This window comes from Hyperoodon ampullatus, assembly GCF_949752795.1.
Source record: "Hyperoodon ampullatus genome assembly, chromosome: 2".
Lineage (NCBI taxonomy): Eukaryota > Metazoa > Chordata > Mammalia > Artiodactyla > Ziphiidae > Hyperoodon > Hyperoodon ampullatus.
In genome coordinates, this window is record NC_136915.1 from 106,987,313 (window position 1) to 107,003,016 (window position 15,704).

General features: G+C 39.4%; 1 protein-coding gene across 1 annotated transcript; it reads right to left on the reverse strand.

The window, feature by feature from the left end:
* Positions 1–270: 270 nt before the first annotated feature.
* On the reverse strand, positions 271–2,425 carry ADAM30 (ADAM metallopeptidase domain 30; the record flags this gene model as incomplete). The annotated part of the gene is given in 2 exon segments (XM_079721623.1): positions 271–2,019; positions 2,021–2,425. Coding segments are annotated over 2 exon segments (2,154 nt in total).
* Between the last annotated feature and the right edge of the window lie 13,279 nt (positions 2,426–15,704).

Consider the following 15,704-nt stretch of genomic DNA (forward strand, 5'->3'; position numbering starts at 1 on the left):
AAAGTGAAGTAGGAAAGCAAAATGCACTGATTTGTTTCCAAACCAAGAATACCTTTTATTTACTGATCAAAACCTCAAAGAACATTAGGTAAAATAAATTGAAGGAAGAAGGAAGGAGAAGTGTTTGGATAAATGAGAAGCTTGTTCAATTTATGACCCTGTGTAATAGAGTGACTGTGGATTGCCTGATTGCTTTTTGGTTTCTTGATCATTTTGGCCTTGAATTGTTCTGCTCCAGTGTTAATTGGTGGTGTTTCTTTCTCTTTGGATTTATAAGCTTCCTATGATTTTCCTGAAAAGCACAACAATCACTGAGATAATTAAGAAAATCAGGCGCATTAACATAATCGACACAACCTGAAGTGAGGCGGGCACCTCCCTCTTTAGGGGTCCTGGAGGCCCACTGTCAATGCTCCCTCCATACCCCACCTCCTCACAGAATGGAGGGGCCCAGCCATACATGCAGTGGCAGTTTTTGTTACTGTTGCAAATGCCTCGGCAGTTGCACTTCTCAGGGAAACAGTCAAAATTCAGGACTGAGCTATTCACACAATTTCTATTAAAACATATCCGCTCCTTACCACAGGAGGTGCCATCACTTATCACACCCAGGTCAGGTAACCCCATAGGTACCATGGCTAGATGATAGCCAATGCCCCAGCACATGAGATTTTCTTCATGCAGGTGAGTGGAAATTAGAATGGTATGATCTGGCATATGAGGGATGGTTTCGACATTTATACACTGTAGCCTGCTACATAATGCCTTTTCTCTGGGACACTTCTCATACTGACGAACTCCTAAAATACCACAGTTCCTATATTGGTCACCTATTACATTAACTGCATCGTAGCATTGAAGAGGAGCCCCCATGGCATCAGCTCCAAAAATATTTTGGCACTGCATAGTTCTGGATTGGCAGCCCTTTCTGACACAACGGGCTCTATACTTGCAAGGGGTTCCATCCTGCTTATATGCGTCACTTGGGCAGAATGCTGAGGTCCCACTGCAGTACTCTGCAAGGTCACATTCATTTTCTTCCCCCCGACACATATATCCAGATGGACGAAATTGACAGTTATGACAGCAAAGTCCAGTGCTACAGTTGGCTCCTTCTTTGAATTTACAATCTGGCTGACAACACTGGTCTTCTTTACAGTCCTCTCTTGAATCACAATCACATGCCTCATTCTCTTCCACAGTTTTGTTTCCACATCTCTTTACCACATAACCTAATCCTGGGATATCCGTTAGACAGTTTAATCCTGAACTTACATGCAAATAAAATTCGGCATAACTACAATTACTAAACCCAGTTTGTTCAGTGCCCATGATGCAACTATGCCTACCCTTACATTGGCAGTATTTGTAATCATGGATCATTCCCACACTATGGCCCAGAGCATGAGCAGTCCAAGTGGCAGGTCCAAGGATATTTTTATCTAGAATAGAACTTGTAGATCCAGAAGGCAATGTACTACATACACTTCCCCAGTGCTGTGAAAGTGCATCACTAAACTGTTTTTTAAGGTATAGGTGTGCCCAATCTGCTGGAATCTGACGACTTCGGTCACGTGATCTGTATTGCACAAACTGGCCTAAAACTTGTGATATCACTGGGGCATTAAGTGCTATTTTGTCTCTGTCTGTCCATACTTCCATAGCTAATAGTTGTATTCTCGTACGGACATCTTGAAAGTAAGAGTCTGCAATTGCAGTCAGAAGAATGGCATCATTTATGACTTGAGTAAGATTGGAGTTCAAATATAAATACCTACTGTTATCAAAGACCAGGGCTAATTCCAAGTACTTTTGCTGCATATATGCCTCACTAAAGTCATGTATCCTAGCCCTGTTCTCATGCTCGGCTAACTGCTTTACTGTTTCATCATCAGTTAAGCCACAGACCTGATTGGGAAATTCCTCCTCTTTCTTTAGGAGATACATGACATGCTCAAAACTGGAAGAGGCTCTGAGGGGCTCGATTTGGTAATGGTTGGCATCCACTTTCAGGATGCCTCAGAGACCCCCCCATGCATGTACTTAAAGTAGCTTTAGAATCCTGATTTCCTTCAACCAAGCCCATATAGTTGCAGTCGCTGGGTATATAAGGGTGATCCTCCAAGAGCCTCCCCTGTTCTGTGAAGGAGAAAACCTGCAGATTCCGGGGCAATAGAAGCCTCTTGGGCCACAGGTGGAGGACATGGCTCTTGACTTTTACCTGCAGGAGGTAGGACACGTGCTTGGCCACACCCTGCTCCCCTCCACGGAAGCTCAGCTTCCTGGGGATGGTGATTTCATAGGAGTCAAAGCCCCACTTGGTGTGAAAAATTAAATCCTTGCCAAGAGAGTCAACCAGGAGCACCGGCAGGACTAGCAAGGGGAGCGAACGGCCTGGGGAGAGGAAGGTCCTCACTGACCTCATGGCAGAGCCTGTTCCCAAGTGAGCCAGTCCCTGCCACTGGGGCCTTGCAACTCAGACTTCCAGGGACCGCCGCTAGAGGCGCGGGACCAGCGAGTGCGGAGCTCCCTGAGCCCCTGTGTGGGAGCGCAGCCTCGGTCCAAGCTGGGTCAGGCTCAGTCCAGCGGATTTCCACAGCAGGTGCACGCCCTGTCCAACGCATCTAGTTCGTTTTCTGGGCGGTGCCGTTGGGGGCACGTGCAAGAATCCAGGGAAGGTGCGCGAGAATAAAATGAAAAGGGAGGCTATTTGCACGAGGGGTGGAGAAGGGCAGAGAACCGGTTGGGAAAAGTAGAAGGAATAAAGAATAAGAGGAACTACAGAGAACTTGTTAAAGGCTCACTGCATCTTGGGCCATTTCTTCTGTTTCTATAGGCCTTAGGACACACCTGATTTTTCCATGGGTTGAGTGGGATATTTTAAAGCCCGCTGTGTCCACTTCCCAGTTACATCATTTCCACTTTTCTGCTGGGCTCACTTGAGGCAAACGGAAAGATCACCGGAGCCAGCAAGAGTATCACCAGAGCCTGAGAAAATCGGAGGAGACTCCACCTCCCCACCCCCACCCCGGGCAGCACCTTTGGTCAACAGGTGAAATACAGAGCAGAGTTCAATAAATGCTGAATTTAACAAAAGGAGGTCTTGGTCACTTTAGTGTGAACGGTTAGGGCAACTGCTGAGGAGCCACATGCCAGAAGGTTGTGATGTGAAAGGGGATTCAGAAGGGAGATCACAAATCCAGACCACACGTTCAAGAAGTTGGATGTGAAAGAGAGGGAAGAAACACAACAGTGGCTGGAGGGTTCTAGGGAGTTTCAGATTGTCATGTACACACTGCTATGTATAAAATAGATAACCTGCTGTGTAGCACCAGAAACTCTGCTCAATATTATGTAACAATCTAAATGGGAAAAGAATTTGAAAAATAATAGATACATGAATAGGTATAACTGAATCACTTTCCTGTACACTTGAAACTAACACAACATTGTTAATCAACTATACTCCAATATAAAATAAAAAGTTAAAAATAAATAAATGAATAAATAAATATTTAAAAGAAGGACTGTTAGATGGAAGCGTCCTGGCCATTCTCAAGCACTGTTAGGAAAACCCCCATATACAGCCTGTCTCAGCCTCCAGGAGAGGATGGGGGGTCCCTTCAAAGGGGGCCCACTCAGGGGGGAGCAAAGGAGGAGCCTGTATACAGTGGAGATGACCTGGTTGGCAGGCAGGAGAAGCAGTGAGTGTAGTTAGTAGCCAGTAAGGCAGGGCCAGTCTGAGGGTTCAGGGTCCCAGTAAAGTCAGCTGCTGAGGTGAGGGACAGTGGAGGTAAAGGAGATGAAGAAGAGAACTCAGCAGAGAGCTGACTAGGGACAAATGAAGGTATCACCCAATGTGCTGAGCTCCTAGTTCAGATTGGAAATCAGAAATTACAGTTTCCTCAGTCTGTGATTTTCTCAAACCCCCAGCAGCCTAAATTGGGGAGGGCAGTTGGGATCTATCTCCTGTATTCTTTCTATTTTATCATCATTTTCACATCAATACCATTTTCCTTTAGGCTCCTGGGTATTTCTTGATTAAAACACTAATTTTGCAACTCCTGTTGCAACAAAATTGTCTTTGGGCTAAACTCTGCAGCATCTGTTTGTTAACACAAAGCTTTGTGGAAATAGCCTGCTTTGACCTATTTCTCCTTATTTAGAAAAATTATGCACATATATTGTAAAACGTGGGAATAACCCTGAATTACATAGAGTAGAAAATGCAAGCCTTTCCTTTATCCTCAATCTGCACATGTCTCCAATAAACTCTTCCCAACACTTAGACAGAATTCTTAGGTATGATGCTTTTTCCATCTTAGGACATGCCATTAAAATATAGAAAGTATGTCATATTTAAAAATAGTACATACTATTCACATATTTTTGACACTGCCATTTTTCAGTACACAATATATTGTAAATAATTTTCTAGGCCATTGATAATAACAGATGTAGATCATTGCCTACTAACAGATACATAATATTCTATAGTATTCACATAATTCTTTATTTAACCATTTCCTTTATGTATTCATGGTATAACCATTGTTTCAAATTTTTACATTTTTCTTGTTGATAAATATGTTCTATTATGGTGATTAAGATAAATATATGTATGCATTAAGTATTATTTATTTATAAGTAAGTATATACATGCGCACACACACCTTTTTGCCACTTCTGGTGGATTCTTAGAATTGTGTTAGATCAAAGACAATGCAAGTGCTCAAATTGATTGAGCCCTTTAAAAATCAGACATAACTCTAAAAATCCTGTATTGGTTTACAAATTATCTTGTAAAGCAGTTTGTTCAATAACACGTTTTAAACACTGTGGTTAAAAAAACATAGCATTAACTTTACCATTTTAAAATGTGCATTTTGGGCTTCCCTGGTGGCGCAGTGGTTGAGAATCTGCCTGCTAATGCAGGGGACACGGGTTCGAGCCCTGGTCTGGGAAGATCCCACATGCCGCGGAGCAACTAGGCCCGTGAGCCACAGCTACTGAGCCTGCGCATCTGGAGCTTGTGCTCTGCAATAAGAGAGGCCACGACAGTGAGAGGCCCGCGCACCGTGATGAAGAGTGGTCCCCGCTTGCCACAACTAGAGAAAGCCTTGCACAGAAACAAAGACCCAACACAGCCAAAAATAAAAAAAAAATAAATAAATTAAAATGTACATTTCCATAGTGTTAAGTATATTCACATTTTTGTGCAACAGATATCTAGAAATTTTCCATCTTGCAACACTAAAACTATACCTAAAAATCGCTAATTCTACCCCCTGTCCCCTACGCATAGAAACTATCTTTCTACTTTCTATTTCTATGATTTTGATTACTTACAATATTGAGTATGAGTAGAATCATACAGTGTTTGTCTTTGTGTGACTGGCTTATTTCACTTAGCATAATATCCTTAAAGTTTCTTCATGTTGTAGCCTGTGACAGAATTTTCCTTTTTCAAGCATGCATACTCTTCCATATATGTATATACCACACTTCCTTAGTCATTCATCTGTTGGTGGACATTTGGGTTGCTTCAACCTCTTGACTATTGTGAATAATCCTGCAGTGAAAATGGGTGTGCAAATATCTCCTGAAGATCCTGCTTTGAGTTCTTTAGGACATACATCCAGAAACTCAATTGCTAGATATATGGTAATTCTATTTTTAACTTTCTGAGGAACTCCATATTCCTTTCCTTAATAGCTGCACGATTTTACATTCCCACTAACTGTTCACAGGGTTCCAACTTCTCTGCATCCTTACCAACACTTATTTTCTGAACTTTTAATAGTGGCCATCCTGATGGGTGTGAGGTGGTATATCACTGTGGCTTGATCTGCATTTCCTTGCTGATTATACTGAGACTCTTTTATATGCTTATTTGCCATTTGTATATCTTCTTTGGAGAAATATCTATTCAGCCTCTTGGCCCATTTTTAATCAGATTATTTAACTTTTATTGCTGAGTTGAAGAAGTTTCTTAGATATTCTGAATATTACCCTGTCTCAGATATATGTTTGCAATTATTTTTCTCCCATTCTGCAGATTGCCTTTTCACTCTCTTGAATGTATCTTTTGGTGTGCAGATTTAAAATTTGTTGTTGTCATCTTTTATTTTTTTTAAATGCATCACGTAATATGTAGTACTTTTTCCTCCTTTTGGGTTTATTTTTATTTTTTTAATTTATGCATTTATTTATTTTTGGCTGCGTTGGGTCTTCGTTGCTGCACGCAGGCTTCCTCTAGTTGCAGCGAGCGGGGGCTTCTCTTCGTTGCGGTGCGCGGGTTTCTCATTGCGGTGGCTTCTCTTGTTGAGGAGCACAGACTCTAGGCATGCGGGCTTCAGCAGTTGTGGCTCGTGGGCTCTAGAGCACAGGCCCAGTAGTTGTGGCGCACGGGCTTAGTTGCTCCACGGCATGTGGGATCTTCCCAGACCAGGGCTCGAACCCATGTTCCCTGAATTGGCAGGCGGATTCTTAACCACTGCACCACCATGGAAGCCCTGTTGTTGTCATCTTTTTAATCAATTTTTTATTTTGTTACCTGTGGTTTTAGTGTCATATCCAAGAAATCATTCCCAAATCCAGTGTCCTGAAGCTTTACCCCTAGGAATTTAATAATTTTTGTTCTTACAATTAGCTGTTTAATCCATTTTGAGTTAATTTTTGTACATGTGTAAGGTAAGTGTCCAGCTTTATTCTTTTGCATATGGATATCATAACATTTGTTAACATATCATATGTTAACATATTTGTTAACATATAACATTTGTTGAAGAGACTGTATTCTTCTTATTGTGTAGTCTTGACATTCTTTTTGAATATCATTTGGCCATATATAGAAGGGTTTATCTCTGGGTTCTCAATTCTATACCATTGGTCTATATGTCTATCTTTATGCCAGTACTAAACCATCATAATGACTATCAATTATTATATTTTACCAATATTAAGTCTTCCATTCCATGACCCTGGGAGGTCATTCCATTAATTTGAAACATCTTTTGAAATGTTTAAGCAATGTTTTGCAGTTTTCCACGTCTAAGTCTTTCACCTCTTTTGTTAAGTATATTCCTAAGAATTTTATAATTTTTAAGGCTACAGTATTGTAGTATAGTGGGAATATTCCCAAATTTCCATCTCAGTTTGCTCATTGTTAACATATAGGAATGCCCCTGATTTTTGAGTGTTGATCTTGTATCCTGTAACTTTGATGAATTCATTATTAGTTCTAACAGGGTTTGGGGTTTTTTTTTGTGTGTGGAATTCTTAGGGTTTTCTGTATATAAGACCATATCTTCTGCAAACAGAGATTATTTTCATTCTTCTTTTCCATTTTATATGTGTTTTATTTATTTTTCATGTCTGATTGCTCTGGCTAGAGCTTCTGTACTATGTTGAATAGTAATGACAAGAGTGAACATCTTTGCCCACTTGTTCTTGATCTTAAAGGGAAAGCTTTCCCACTGAGTATGATGTTAACTGTTAGCTTTTTATTCATGGCTTTTATTATGTTGAAGTTTTCTTCCCTCCCTCGCCTGTGGGGCATTTTTGTCATGAAAGTGTGTTGAATTTTTTCAAATGCTTTGTTTGCATCAATTGAGATACTCATATGGTTTTTGTCCTTTGTTCTCTTAATGAGTTTTAGTACATGGATTGATTTTTCACTTTTTGGACCATCCTTACATTCAGTATAAATCCCATTTGGTCATGGAATATGATCCCTTTCATGTGCTGTTGAATTCAGTTTGCTAGTATTTTCTTTAGGATTTTTGTATCAATATTCATGAGAGATATTGCTCTGTGGTCTTCTTTCCTTGTTATCTTTTATCTGGTTTTGGTATTATGGTAATGCTGGCCTCATAGAATGAGCTTGAGAGTGTCCCTGCCTCTTTAATTCTTTGAAAGAGTCTAAGAAGTACTGATGTTAATTATTCTTTAAATATTTGGCAGATTCTCCTGTGAAACCATCTAATCCTGAACTTTCCTTTGTTGACAGGTTTTTGATTAATTTTCAATCTCCCCACTAGTTATAGGCCCATTTATATCTTTTATTTCATTGTGATTCATCCTTGGTAGGTTGTTTGTTTCTAGAAATGTATCCATTTCTTAGGTCATCCAACTTGCTAGCATATAATTATTCATAGTAGTCTCTTGTAATTCTTTTTATTTATATGACATTAGTTGTAATGTTTCCTCATTCATTTCTATTTTAGATATTTGAGTCGTCTCTTTTTTCTTACTATGTCTCATTAAAGGTTTGTCAATTTTGTTGATATTTTTAAAAAACCAACTCAGTTTCATTGATTTTTTTTTACTATTTTTCGATTCTCTATTTCATTTATTTCTGTTCTAATCTTTATTTTTCCCTTCTGTCTGCTGAATTTGGGTTTAGTTTTTTTCTTCTTATTGTAATTCCTTGAAATGTAAGGTAAAGTTATTTATTTGAGATTTTGCTTCCTTTTTAATGTAAGTGTTCACTTCTATAAATTTCTCTCTTTGTGCTCCTTTTGCTACATCCCATGAGATGGGATGTTGTGGCTTCATTTTCATTTATCTCCAGATATTTTCCAAATTCTCTTATAATTTTTTCTTTAACCCACTGGCTTTTAAAAAGTGCATGGTTTCATTCCACATTTTTGTGGATTTTTCTGTTTTCCTTCAGCTAGTTTAAAAAAATTTTTAAATTGAAAAGTATAGTTGATTTACAATATTATATTATTTCCAGGTGTACAGCATGGTGGGTGATTCAGTGTTTTTACACAATGTATTCCATTGAAATTTGTTACAAGATAAGAGCTATAATTCCATGTGCTGTATCTTTGTTGCTTATCTCTTTTATACATAGTAGTTTGTATCTCTTAACCCTCTACCCCTAATTTACCCCGTCTCCCTTCCCTCTCCTCTTCAGTAAGCACTAGTTTGTTTTCTATATCTATGCATCTGTTTCTGTTTTAAGCATACATTCATTTGTATTATATTTTAGATTCCACATATAAGTGATAGAATACAGTATTTGTCTTTCTCTGTTTAACTTATTTCACAAAGAATAATATTTTCTATGTCCATCCACATTGTTGTAAATGGCAGGATGTCATTCCTTTTAACAGCCGAGTAATATTCCATTGCATATACATATCCCACATCTTCTTAAGCCAACCATCCGTTTATGGGCACTTGGGTTGCTTCCATGCCTTGGCTATTGTACATAGTGAAGCTATGAACATTGACGTGCATGTATCTTTTTGAATTAGTATTTTCATTTATTCCAGGTATACACCCAGGAGTGGAATTGCTGGATCATATAGTAGTTCTATTTTTAGTTTATCGAGGAAGCTCCATACTGCTTTCCATAGTGGCTGCACTAACTTGCGTTCCCACCAACAGTGTATAAAATTTCCCTTTTCTTCACATCTTCAGCAACGCTTATTTGTAGACATTTTGATAATAGCCATTCTGATAAGTGTGAGGTGATATCTCATTGTTTTGAATTGCATTTCTATAATAATTAGTAACATTGAGTCTCTTTTCATGTGCCTGTGCACTTACCAAGGTCTGATGTACTGTCTGTGCAGGTTTCTACAGCTCTGTTCAGACAAAACCCAAGATCGAGTCTTTTCCCCTTTGTGGTCTTCCCAGATTTAGTGCAACGTTGTGGCATGAAGTGGGCAGGGTTGGAGCATTTCTTCACCTGGGCCTGGGATCCCAGTGTTGCAGCTGTGGGAATGGAAGCAGCTGGATTGTTGTCAGAAGTCGGTGCTGCTTCTATGGCACTGTTTGAGAAAGCACCAACAACGGTTGCTGCCATCACAACTGGACCACTCCCTGGGCCTGTGGGTCTCCTCTGTGTCTTTTAGATGTAGTCTTTTCCCAGGACCTTGTTGTCCCAGATCCAATGCCACGCCATGGCTTGGAGTGAGTGGGCCCTGCGTGTTCCCTCAGCTCAGACTGGGGGGCCCAGAGATGGGGCAGTCCCTAGGGCAGACGTCTCTCCACCCAGTCTGGTGGCAAGCCAGCACCTGTACACTCCTCCCGAGTGGAGTCTAGGCTCCTCCAGCCTTTCTACCTGTCCCAGCAGTTCTCCAAGTAGCCAAGGGGGCTTTTCTCCTCCCTGGAGTACCCCAGGACTGAGATGCCCAGTCTATGGCAAAACCCACTCACACCCCAGGGCAAATGCCTGCCCCTGTGATCTCCCTTTTCCTCTTAGTCCCCTCCCAAGGGCACAGGTCTCAACCCAATGTGATGCTTTTCTTCCACCTGATTACATGGGAATTTTTCTTGCAGCCTTGGTCATATAGGAGGTCTTCTGCCAGTTTCCAGTTAGGTTTCCATTAGAATTGTTCCACATGTATATATATTTTTGGTGTGTTGGTTGGGGAAGGCGAGCTCCATGTCCTCTTACTCTGCCATCTTCATTCCCCCACTCTGTAACAACCTATTTTAAACCGATAACAACTTAAATTCAATCATATGTAATAAAATTATATACAATCTTAAAGGAAAAATACTTTGTAAATTAATTAAGGAGGTAAGTTTGACAGGCTTAAATGTAATTCAGGTGTTCTCTCTCTCTCCTTTGCTGTATGGAGTAGATGAAGTGGTGCCTTTCCCAGCTCAGGTTCCCTTTCATCTCAGAGCTCTGCTCAGATAAAGTCTGTCTCTGTAAAAGGAATCTTGGTGTGAGCAGCTAAGCCACTTCTCCTGCCCCCATGTTACTAAATATAAATGGAAGAAAAAAATCATATGTAAGCACTCTACTCTTTTACATCCCTACCCCCTCTCACTTTATCTTATTTATGACACAAATTACCTCTTTTTATATTGCTTATCCTTAACAAAAATTTATAATTGCTTTTAAGAAAATTCTGTCCCAGACTTACAAGTTGTTAACTCACCTATATCACAATACTATGGCACTCTTTGTCTAAATATTTACCTTTGTCAGGGAATTATATATTGTTGTATGTTTTTGTATTGCTATTTATCATCCTTTCACTTCAACTTGTGGAACGCCTTTCAGAATTTTTTTAAGATATACCTAGTGGTGATGAACTCCCTCAGTTTTTGCTTATCTGGGAAAGTCTTAACTTCTCCTCTGTTTTTAAGGATAGTTGGGCAGGTGTAATATTCATGGTGACCCTTTTTTCTTTCAATAACTTTAATATATCATCCCACTCTCTATATCTGAGAGATTTCTGCTGAGAGATCTGCTGACCAATCTAGTGGGAGCTCCCTTGTATGTAACACTCACTTTTCTCCCTCTGCTTTCAAGAGTCCCTCTTGATTCGTGACTTTTGACAGTTTGATGATCATATAACTTAATGTAGGTCTCTTTAGATATATCCACATTAGAGTTTATTGAGCTTCTTAAATTTGTATGTCTATTTCTCTCCTCAGATTTAGGACACCTTTGGCCATTTTTTCTTCAAACAGTTTCTCTGCTCCTTCCTCTGTTCCTCACTTTCTGGGATTCCCATTTGTATATGTTGTTTCAGTGGACCGTATCCCCTAAGTCCCTTAGACTCTCTTCATTTTTCTTCATTCTTTTGACTTTTTCTTCCTCTGTTTCACTAATGATGAAAGCCCTATCTTTTAATTTGCTGATTTTTTCTTCTGCCTGAGTGAACTTCTCAAATAAAGTATTGTATTCCTCATGTCCAGAATTTCCGTTTGGTTCTTCCTCATGGTTTCTATCTATCTCTTTGTTGATATTCTCATTTGTTCATGCATCATTTCCCTGATTTTGTATAGTTGCCTATCTGTGCTCTCAGTTAATTCGTTGATCTGTAAGTTTGAATTTTTGTCTGGCAATTCATGTATCTCCCTTTCTTTAGGTTTATTATCTAGAGATGAAATTGTTTCCTTAAACATGTCATGGTTGCCTGTCTCTTTTTATGTCTTGCTTTGTTGCTGTTGTTGTTGTTCTATTTAGGATTTTGGCGTCTAAAGCATCAGTCAACTCTCCCAGGCTGGCGTCATACAGGGCGGTTTTTCTTCACACAGCCAGGCAAGACAGTCCGGGGACCTCTCAAGTCTTTTCTCCCTCTGTGTGTGTGTGTGTGTGTGTGTGTGTGTGTGTGTGTGTTTAATGTATAATGTCTATGTGTCCTTTCTGGGCTTGTTTATGCAATTTTTTTGAAGTGATTTGCCAGTTTCTATTCAGGAGCTCCCACTGCAACGTTGAAGCTTATCTGGTGTTGTAGTAAATCACCATCCTGGGGCTCCACCTAGTTTCTGTCTGTAGTGCTGCACACCCTGGTACATGGTTTATATCTTTGTTCTGAAATGCCTCAACATGGCACATTTGTTCCTGTCAGTACTGGAGTACAGGCAAGACACACTTGTCCCTTGGACTGTCCCCTGAAGGTCATTTGTACTTACATTCTACTCCTTTCCCTTCCCAAGGAGAAGATGGGAGTTGAGTGTTTCCTCCCAAATGTGCTGCATAAGTGTGTTTGTGGATCAGGGGATGATGGAGAGGCTCTCTGGTAAGAAAAAGTGGATAGAGCTGCAAATTCTGTAGCCAACTTTCATGAAGATGGCTTCACGCTCCTATGGGGTGTGGTCGTCTTTTTACTGGTTTCCGGATTTCTCACAGAGGTATTTTGTTGGTTTGTAGTAGTAGAGGAATGTCAGGGCTTCCTACTCCACCATTTCGCTGATGTCTTTAGTCTGTTCAGTGGAACGTTTTGCAATGGTAGAGATGTTAATACAGCCCAATACTATAGCCACTAACCTTCTGCAGTTATTGACCTATTAAATGTGGCTATTGTGACAAGGCAACTGATTCTCAAACTTATTTTAATTACAGTTAATTTAAATTTAAGTAGCCACGTGTTGCTACTAGCTGCCATATTAACCAGCACAGCTATAGATGGCCCAATTTCCTATGTTTCTAGAAGTATTTAATATCCAACTCTCTAATATAGGCTTATTAGAAAAATAAGACATAGCACATTATTTAAAACGACCTTCTCTGATTATTAGTGAGACTGAACTTTATAGCAGCTTAATGCCAATCTACTCTTTAAATTATTTCTAAACTGAGATAAATTTACATATAACTTTATATAAGTTGTTGGTGCACCACCTAATGATTCTCTATGCAGTAGTCTCCCCTTACCTGTGGGGGATAGATTCCAAGACCAGCAGTGGATGCCTGAAACCAGAGATAGTAACAAGTCCTATATATACTATGCTTTTCCCTATACATACATACCTATGATAAATTTTAAGTCATGAACTAGGCACAATAAAAGATTAACCAAAACAACTAATATTAAAATACAATAATTACAACAATATACTGTTATGAAAGTTATGTGAATGTGGCCCTCTCTCTCTTTCAAAATATCTTACTGTCAGGCTTCCCTGGTGGCGTAGTGGTTGAGAGTCCGCCTGCCGATGCAGGAGACACGGGTTCGTGCCCCAGTCCGGGAAGATCCCACATGCCGCGGAGCGGCTGGGCCTGTGAGCCATGGCCGCTGAGCCTGCATGTCCGGAGCCTGTGCTCCACAACGGGAGAGGCCACAACAGTGAGAGGCCCGCGTACCGCAAAAAAAAAAAAAAAAAAAAAAAATCTTACTGTCCTGTTCTCACCCTACTTCATCTCGTGAACCTCTGAGATGATGCAATACCAATGCAATGAGATGAAGTGAGGTGAATGATGTACGTACTCTGAAGGGAATTCTCCTTTACAGTTGACCGTTGAACAGCACATGTTTAAACTATTGGCTAATACAAGATTTCTGCAAAATAAATACAGTACTACATGATCTGTGGTTGGTTGAATCCACAGGTGCAGAACCGAGGATCCAGAGAGCAGACTAACGGACTTGAGCATCCAAGGCTTTGGGTGTCTCTGGTGGATCTTGGAAACAACCCCCCGTGGATACCAAGGGACAACTATAATATTTTTGGACTGCAGTTGGCTGCAGGCAACTAATAATATGGAAAGTGAAACTGTGAATAATGGAAGACTACTGTACTTATGTATCGCTAAATGATCACCACAATAAGTCAAACTAACATTCATGACTACACACAGTTATACTTTTTTCCTATGATGAAAACTTACAAGATTTACTGTCTTAACCACTTTCAAATGTACAATACACGATTAAATTATTCTTACATTTGCCACTTTGTATCCTTTGCCCATTCTCCTCTTACATGCTTTGCTCTGCTTTTTGATTTGTGGGCGCTACTAATATATTGCAAATTAATTTGGCCAATCTGTTATTTGTCGTTAACCTATACAGTGTCTTTCACCATACAGAATATTTAAAGGTCTTCTACCTTCTGGGTTTCATGCCATTCTTTTGTCCTTCCTCATCTTATGATTGTAAAAATGTCTGTCTAATATGTGCTTTAACAAATTTCTCTTAGTACATCTCTGAGTTTTGTTTTTGTTATGGAACCCAATACTGTCTTCCAGGTGTGGTATGATTCTGTTCTTTCTTATTATTGGATCAAGTAGTGAATAATCCTATAACTGACAAAGGGCACTCTAAATGTTTTTAACAAATCAATTAGAAAAAGACAGATAATCTAATAGAAAAATGAGCAAAAAGTTTCTGCAGACACATCACATAAGAGAAAATTCAGGTAGCCAATAAACAGATGGAAAGGTTTCAATCAGATTATTAAACAGAATACTGCAAATTAAAGCTACTATCTGATGCTACACCCATCAGGTTTAGCAATGATTCAAGAAACTAATAATATGAAGCTTTGGTGAGGATATAGAATGACAAGACCTCTCTTACACTTCAGTGGCAATAAATCAATAAAATGACTATAGATACCTGTTTGACATTATCTCATATAGTTGAAAATAGGCTCTATGATCCAGAAATTCCATCTCTACCCTACAGAAATGTGTACATATGTACACTAGGATACATGGATGTAACAGTACTCCCCAAAACGGGAAAGAAGCCTAATTTCCATCAGTGGTGACTGCAGCAATGGAGCTAACGAATCTGAGTTATATGCAACAACATGGATATTACAAACAAAACACAAATGAACATATAAGCCAAAATCAGGCAAAACTGAACTTTATTTTTAGGTGTACGTGCATAGCTGATAAAAATAAATCAAGGACATTATGAGCAGAACTGTCAGGGAAGTTGTTACTTCTGGGGTGAAGGGAAAGGGCTCTAATCAGGAAATAATGGAATAGGGGCAGGGTATGGTTCATGTAGCTTCCAGGGAGCTCTGGTGTTGGTAACACATTTCTTCAGCACTACTGTTTGCTGTACATATTTGTTAAAACTTTCCTAAGATTTCAAGCTCTTTTGTATATATATTATATTTCATGGTGAAAAAAAAGTTTTTGTAATGTAACTTTTTTGTCTCTTTCTGAGATGTGACAATTACATATGCTTTGTTATCATTAATCTTTAGGTTGACAGATTAGCATAGACTCATAAAGATATCGTTGAAGGGATAGTGCTGGTAGATTAAATATGGCTGGTATTTTTACTTACATTGAAAAAACTATCACGGGTGCATTGTGTCCCTCCCTTTTTCTCCTAAAAGATAAAAAAATAGTTTCAATTTTTTGAGATGACCATTATGATTCATTACATCCCTTTTGCTAGTGAATTAATGAAATGGTTATTATATGGACTCTAAAATGTCTCTGCATTATTCATATTAAGATAAAGTTAAGCACAACAAAGAAC